Source organism: Nymphaea colorata, chromosome 11 (genome assembly GCF_008831285.2).
Source record: "Nymphaea colorata isolate Beijing-Zhang1983 chromosome 11, ASM883128v2, whole genome shotgun sequence".
Lineage (NCBI taxonomy): Eukaryota > Viridiplantae > Streptophyta > Magnoliopsida > Nymphaeales > Nymphaeaceae > Nymphaea > Nymphaea colorata.
Window position 1 is genome coordinate 19,238,814 of NC_045148.1, and position 8,493 is coordinate 19,247,306.

The following is an 8,493-nucleotide window of genomic DNA, read 5'->3' on the forward strand; positions in this document are numbered from 1 at the left end:
AACCATGAGCACAGAAATGTATTTCTTTTGGGGATATGTTAAGTTGATCACTAATCGACAGTTCAGTCCCATTCTACTTGACAAGACCTTCATGGAGTTGAGATTTTTCTGGAAGGAGTTCTCCTCTAGCTAGGAAACTTTACAACATCTTTGGCGGCGTCTGTATCATATCATATCAGTAGAAAAGAGTGGCCTAGACAGACCTGTAACCAATGAAAAGCTTCCCTCTGATCTTTCATGGAATTGTAGTCACTCTGCATCACCTTTCTTCTTAGTTCCTGAGTTTTGATCCGCTGTTATTAGTAAAAGTGGAAATCGTCCGAACGTGAAAGAAGCTTTTTCTCTGATCCATCTGACTTGTAGCAGAAAGCACAGTTATATACGACTGTTTATTGCATATTCTAAAGGGTGGTAATTAATTAATTGCAAAGCCGATCTAATGTTGCCAAAGTTATTTTATTTTCAATTCTACTTGACTTTCTCAAATAACATATTTGATGTTGTTTCGTTTTGATTAGATGTGCACATGCCACTTGTGGTTCACCATTTTTGAAGCCAAAAGTGGGGAAAAACGAGAGATCTTGTGTGTTAGCCTGTGCCGGCAGATATTCTTTTGGTTGATTAAATACTTATTTTATTTATATGTATATATATGTTGATTAAATACTTATTATATATATATATATATATATATTACTAAAAATTAAGAAAATACTGTAGAAAACGGATATAGGCAGATTGTCTGCATCTTTAGTAAAACAATTTAATTCATTCACCAATCTGAAAAACTGGAACAAGGTTGGAAACCAATATAACTGTATAAATCATTGCAGTGGAGGATCCAGAAATTTCTGGTTAAGGAGATCTATAACTTTAAATTTCGAATTCTAATGAGCACTCATATGTAGAAGTTTTATATATAAATAAAGTAAATTTTGTTGGGTCATTGAATTAATCTCTAAAGTGCACCCAAAAAAGTAAAAAGTTTTGAATTAATCAGAGTTGTTCACATAATGGGGCCAACATACTCCAACGATCATCCCAATAATATTTAGATTTTTAACCTTTGTTATAAAACCGACAGCCGACACACCTTCAGCTCGACCACGCACTTGACATCTGGATAACTTGCTGATGTTCGTCTGTTTCTCCCTACAAGATATGATTGAAAGCTTGAGCGACTGGACAACATTTTAATGGTTGTGAGAGAATAATTTTAAAATAGCGCTTCGATGGCACATTGTAAAAAAATGATTTTAACAAAGTTAGCTTTTATTAACATTTATTTTTTACTCAGTTTGGAAAACCTGGTTCGTATGTTTAGATAATTGGATATATATATATATATATATATATATATATATATATATATATATATATATACACCTTTTTTCGAATAATTTGGGAATAATTCAACTGCCCATTCATGGAAGCTGCTAAAAGATCGATCCGACCTAACTCCGAACCGTTTACGATTCCGACGTGATGAACAAGGAAGGTGGGCAGCCGGGCCCGGCGTCGGGGATGAGTAGGTGAAACTGCAATCTGCCGGTCAGAGTCTTAAATTTATTACCAGAATCTCTCACCAACCGCCCACCTCGAGGACATGAACCGGCCGGTGGGCTTAGGGGTTGGTCAATGGCATAACAGTTAACTCCATACCTCCGAAAAAGATATTTGGCAAAACGGGTCGTTTAACAGACATTTACAACGCTGGCTGCCTCGGGACGGCCTCTTCACCTACAAGGCTTTTGACCGCCCGCTGAAATCAACGGTTCACGGTGGATTCATTCAAAAGGCCCACAGAATAGAAATCCCCGGCCCTACGAGATGCCGTGGGACCGCGCCCGCCGCCCGGGCCCGCCGGGAGAATGTGAAGAAGGCTGGGCCGTCCAGAGTCCCGCAAGAAGGTTTGGTGGCAACTGGCGAACGCACCAACCCCTTTCCACAAAGCGACGTTTGGGATGCGGCTCGGCACGGGGTGGGCAACCGCCAGCCGTCCCTTTTTCCCCGACCTCCTGTGCCTGAACAGCTCCTCTGCTTCGCCTTTTCCTAGTCCGTAGGGTTCTGCTGTTACCAGTTTTTGTCAACTTTCCTGCATCTGCTCGGACTGGAACCAGAGTCCCGGAAGCGATGCACATGACATACGGTAGAAAGGCGCCTTGCGTTTTTCCATTCGTACAGGCATTATTCACATGACGGGTTAAGAAAAGAAAAGGACCATAGCAAGCAGAGGCTTGTACTTACGTAACGTCATGGGAGATTAACAAAAGCCATTGGAAACAAAGAGTGATTTCTTGAAGGGCATGGCGACCATCTTCTTATGTCACCCTCAATTCTTTGTGCTTTTAATGCATTGCTAGTTATCCACTTCTTTACGTGTTTCTTGATTTGAAACCTAATAATTGTAGATATTTCTTGCCTTTTAGAGATTTTTTGCTTAATAGGTTTTTACGCGACGCTTCGAATCGTGGAGTTTCTTGCAACAAGCCATGGGGATTAAAGTTTTATTAGAGCAATTCACCTTTTAATGAGACCAGACTTGAGACATTATTCCAAATGTTTTCACATGCTTGTACATCATCCACTAAAGCCCTGAATCCCCTTAAAAAAGATCCCATCCCCGTTGCCTACAATATGCAAGAAAAGACCAATAACATATGTGAAAACTTTAATCAACTAAAGGTTGCTGAACCAACCCAGCCAAACAAAACCAGATGTCCGCCTCTCAACAGGGACTACTTCGAGAACCAGCAACTCGCTTCTGCCTATCAAATGCACACGCAAAAGGTGGGAAGCCGCATCCTTTACTGCTTTGCCTGCAAATTTTAAAACCACCACAAAATGAGAGAGAGAGAGAGAGAGAGAGAGAGTGAGAGTGAGAGGTTTCTAGTTCACAATTCATCGGACCAACAAGCAAATTATGTTTGAAGTATGGTGCCCACTGTACTCCATAATGGAGCCTAAGTAGCCAAATTATGCAGGTTGCTCAACAACCGTTCGTTTGTTTGGACAGTAGCTGGCTCCTACTTCTCCCTAAATAAAGGAACGTGACGAGACATAAACGTAGTCTACGACTTGGCTAGTCGACGTTCAGCTATAGTGAATATGCAGTTGGTCCCACTATGAAGCGTTTTGGGATGGAAAACAACAATGAAGCACAAGAAACCCGATTGAGAGACTGCAGGGATGCACCATTTTACCTGTGAGTACAGGAAGGTTCCAAAAATGGCAATGGCAGCACCAAGGGCGTTGATGGGCTGCACGGGCGTGTGGAAAATGATGATGGATGAGACGATGACTGAGATCCTCTTCATCGTGTTACCGATGCTGAATGTCAAGGGCGATATCTCATCCAACGACATGTATGAGACTTGGTTGTACAAGTGGTAGAATACACTTTGAGCTGCAACCCACCTAATCACTCGAGCAAAATCCAGACCAAGTTACCATTAGCAAACACAATGAAAATACCACGAGCAAATGCATTTCCACTGAACATGTATTTTCGGCACTGCAGCAATTCTTTCATGGGATTATAGGAAAAAGCAAGAAGAATACCGATTTCTTATATACACACCGGCAATCTAAAAAAAATAGGGCTCTAACAGTATAGTAGGTTAATTATGTTGTAATATTTCGTTAAATGGCAGATAGAAGATGTTGGGAAAGCATCAGAACCATTTTGCAAGTCGTAAAACTTTCCAAACCTGAGAAGCTATGGTAATTTCAATCGTCTAATTTGCTAAGCAATCAGAGAAAAACAAACAGCGGTCTACTTACACCCGCAAATAGCATAGAACGACAGAGAAAATAAACCACCAATAACTTTGATTCTTTAGGCATATGTGCCAGAAATGCAACAGATATTTTTCCCACCTATTCGTCCTTTCTGTTGTCAAAACTTAAAAGATCTTCAGACTGCTACATGAGCCTGTGACCAAATCAATGATGTCCTCATTCTCAGAAGCCACAAGGGTTTTTCGTTTTTAATGCAATACCAGGCATTACAAAAGATTCCAGCCCCTTGAGAAAGATACCAATAAAAACATAAAAACTATAAACTTCAATCTGAAAACTATTGGAAATTTAGACATGATATCAATAGGGACAAGTGGGAGACATTTCTAATCTTACTACTGGAGAAAAATGATCTAGATGATTCTCCGCCTCTACATAAATTCTCTTGGTGGTCTCAAAAGCATAACCGATAATCATCGGAAAAAAACTGATAAAAGATTGCTTTGGGTCTGAACTCTAAAAGGGACAAAGCTGTTTAAGGCGTCAAAAGCTAGAAACCACAGGAATGCAGATTCAAGCACACTAAGCAATCGGAAATTGACTACATTTGGTGAAAGACTTAATTAGCTTAACCAACATGTTGACAGAAATCAGTGATAGATTCTAGCATCCCAAAGAGCAGAATACTGATGAGGTAACCATCAGGACAGAAAGTGTTCCACGTAAACACAAAGAAGTTGGCAGAAATTTATTAAACTCACTGCCTCTCGAACATAGGCCCCTAGGGCATCTTAACGGATCAAGAAAACAAGAGAAAAGAGCACCAGTTTCAATCAATTACGTAAACAGAAAGACCAAATCCACAATGAAACAGAACAATGGCAAACAACAGTAAAGAAGAATGTCATACAAATATAATATAATTAAATCAAGAAACGTGAAAAAAATTGCTTTCTTATTTTGTATTTACCAGACGAAGTGTGGACCAATTTGACGGAGAGCAGTCTCCCAACCAGCTGCCCACATCTTCGGACCCTCCACAGCCAGAGCAAATGGCGTAAGAATCAGCAGAGAAAGCATGGACAAACATGCATAGTAGTTCATTCCGCTCACTGACGTCCCCTTCATTCCTCTCTTGGAGAATATGTTTCTAAACACGAATGCCAGGTTCGAGATCATTGCACCCATAAACCCTGTGCACAATATGGACCCAAAATGTTCAGGTTCAATGTCTTTAAAATGTAAAAGCAACATGATCAATGTCAAGCTTAGAATCTAAGTAGGTCGCCAGCAACGGCAAGAAACAACAAACTGGCAGGCCAAATCTTTGCTTTCTTTAGGAGGTGCTGATACATCATGTGTTCCGGTAGTTGTTAAAAAAGGGGTACCATAAGGACAGAAACATGACTTTTTTGTTTTAAATTTACCGAAGTAAAATTCTTCAAGAGCTTACCAGTCATATTGAAGTTAAGCTCCGTGACGGCAGCCAAAGCACAACCACCGATAATCGGGAGCAGTGACAGGTAGACAGGCAGAGGAAACGTCTCCCCCAATACCAACCTGGAAACCAGCACACTGAAAGCTGGTTCACCGCTCTTGATGATGTGCGTAAAGGAAACCGCTACCTTTGACATACTCACTGTCGCGGCCACATGTCCAATCGTATGTGCAACAGCTACCTGCAGAAACAAAAAGCTTCTAAAACCACCACAACAGGAAATTCCACTTCGCTTACGGCACTACGTCTTTGTTTGGCTACAAAAAGGTTCAGTTTTCAATTCATTGAAGTAAAGGAGAGCCGTTTTCCTCAAAATATCACAAGTTTTTGCCCCCGTCTTGATAAAAGAAACAACAGGAAATTCTGAAGGGAAGAAAACGAGTACAGCTACCAAATTTATAAAAAGAGAAACAGAAAATCCCTACCAGAATGAAGAACACTAAATCATGCTATCCAGCAGATAAACCGCAGTCAATTTTACATGCAAGGGATATCGAATGGTAGAAGAAAGAAGGACAACGCCTTTAACACGCACCATTTAAAAAAATAAAAATAAAAAAAGGAACACCTCTTTCAAATGTAATGCCCACCAGTACGTTAATGACTCCAAAAATCAGCAAGAAGAAGCCACCTTAAGACGTTATTCTCAGTCTAATAAAACATCAAGGGGCCAAAACAAGAGACGGGGAAAAAAACACACCCGCTCAAAAGAAAACTGCAAAGGCTTACAGTGCGGAACTCAAAGTGGAGACTTCAACACCAGGTTCCTTCGAGTTCAGAGGCTTACCGGAGCAAGAACCTTCCAGAAATTGAAATCAGTCTTCGGTGGTTCAGCGATCCTCGTAGCCCAGGAGACAAGCATCATTAAAGAACCAGTGGCAAGAGAGAGAGTCGAGGTCAGCCATGGATAAGGGAAGGCGTTGAGCACCTTCTTGTTGTAGATGTTGAACACAACGTTCAGAGCCCACCACGTAGCAAAATAGATACCGATCTTCACCTTCTGGGCAGCTTCCGACTTCGTCTCAGCCGGTATCTCGACGTTCTCTGAGCCAGCATCCCCCAGAGGTTCTGATCGATCGGCTTCATATGCTTCCGAAACGATCTCAAGTCGACGGCTTCTCAATCTCGAGGCGGATTGGAAAGGTGCGAATGACGAGATGTGCAGTGGCTTCAAGGCAAGAAATCCAGGTGTGAAGGTGTTTTTCTTCCACGAAACAGAGGATAACGGAGAAAATTTCAACTTCCTGCTCTGAGTTTTATGCGGAAGAAGATCGGAAGTGGAAGTGAACGGCGTCGCCGTTTGTCTCACTGCGGAAATCATGATGTCGTGCTCTGTTTCTCGAAGATAATGTTGAGAAAACAATCAGTCAGCCACGCCCAACATCTGAAATCCTGCGAAGTACGATATGCTAGCTACGTGCACAGAAAGCCAACAGAAAAGCTGGAACTACAGAAAAGCAACTAGATTTTGAAAATTTCTCGGGTGAGATTCGACGGAGAAAACAACAAAAAGCTTCAAATCCCACCCTAAATCGCCAAAGGAAGATAGGAGAATATAGAATCCAGATCCTCGACATTTTAAGGTAGAACGTAACTATAAAAAGGAGACAATCAATAATATCTCAAACAATATCTTCTAAACCACGCTTTCTTCGGTGATTTGACAAAAAAAAAGGCAAGAAAGAAATCGAACTAATCCCCGGAAACGACTCGAGACCCGGAATGAAAGGCAGCGCAAGCGGAGATTTCGATGTCATCAGAATAAACAAAAAGGGCCGAAGATCCTCACCACAACAGCCACGCGAAGCGACACTTCAATGGCGTCGACAAGCACCTAAATCGGCCGAAACCACGAGCGCCTGCCTCACGGACTCTCTCCTTAGGGATTCACCTCTCCTAAAGGGATAGATATAGAAAACTCGATAAAACCCCTTTAGCGCTTTCTCCCTGATTGGTCGACTAGTTCTGCGGGACACAAAAACGAAGCTTCTGCCAGCGCCTCTCCCACCAACCGAATATGGAAACGGATCAGGAGGAAAGAAAGCAGCCCAAGATTTTCCCTTTTTCCCTCCCTCGAACCAGAGAGAGGAGAAAGCGACGATCTTTCCCACCGTAGGAAAGCGAGATGCAGAGGGCTGGCTCTTTATAGGCGGGAGACGCGCGGATATCTTGCTTCTCTTGCGCGAATGCAATTTACACCAATGCCCTTTGTCCTGAACGCCGGAATATTCAACGCGGATGCCCGCCGAAAACTCACCGCTAAGAAAACGGGACACAACATTAATATCAAGGCTCCAATAGATCAAAGCCACGTCGACAAGCGACCTAAACTTTTCCAGCAGCCCCTCCATTTTCGTATATTTATCCGAACAGGAGCGGAGCAGTTCTGTCTTGACTTTTACTTGATTCCGGTGGTCCGGACCGTCCGGTTGTAGATATATTTTCCTTTTTCTTTTTTTTGGCATAAACATTTACTATCGTTATCGGATTAGAATTTTCTCTTATAGATAAATTCAAGAAAAAAAAATAATCATATCACTTCATCCAATTGCTAAAAAATTGGGTCTCATTAATTTTAAGTAAACAAAAAACAATATTTCCATTCCTGCACAAGTCTGCCTAACCAAAAAAGAAAAATATGCAATTCTCATCAATATCACATGCAGATATGTCAACGCCGTGACTACCACAAATTAAAGAACTCAAAAAAGATATCCATAATATGTCAAATTTAGCAGATAAACAATAAAGGAAATAGACAACAACTTCTAAATTAATACTTTGCGGATATATATAATTTATTTATTTAATTGTTTAGTTATTTCTATATATATATATATATATAGTAATATGACAATAACTTTTTTTCTTATTTGCTTTTTGTGAGAGTTGTTAACCTCTAGAATACTCATATAAAAAAAATACCCATATAAAAAAAAGTATTCAGTTGAAATAAGGGACAATATCATTTTGAATAAGGGTGAAGCATGGATGCCAAAGGATCCGTTGCAGTAGTAGTATATGCTTTTTATCCTATCTGTTTTTTTAGATGCTTATATATTGGTACCTGAATTTGAATATGAAACAAGAAAATAGTATCTTGTTCTAAGTCAAACCCGATCCAAATTTGATTTTTGGATTGAAATCTCAATCCAGATTTGACTTTAAAGTTTAAGTGGAACCCAAACCACAATATGACATATTAAGCTAAAATTTTCAAAATGTATGGACATTAAACGTAAGGTATTTATTTA

At 40.5% G+C, this 8,493-nt stretch overlaps 1 protein-coding gene across 1 annotated transcript; it reads right to left on the reverse strand.

Moving 5' to 3' along the window:
- Positions 1-2,495: 2,495 nt before the first annotated feature.
- On the reverse strand, positions 2,496-7,368 carry LOC116264303 (glucose-6-phosphate/phosphate translocator 2, chloroplastic-like). Its single transcript, XM_031644443.2, has 6 exons — positions 7,029-7,368; positions 6,027-6,571; positions 5,195-5,420; positions 4,712-4,934; positions 3,204-3,417; positions 2,496-2,819 (listed from the first exon to the last, which is right to left on the reverse strand). Exons 2-6 carry the CDS (start codon positions 6,558-6,560, stop codon positions 2,808-2,810), a joined length of 1,209 nt encoding a protein of 402 aa, XP_031500303.1. The 5' UTR covers positions 6,561-6,571; positions 7,029-7,368; the 3' UTR covers positions 2,496-2,807.
- Between the last annotated feature and the right edge of the window lie 1,125 nt (positions 7,369-8,493).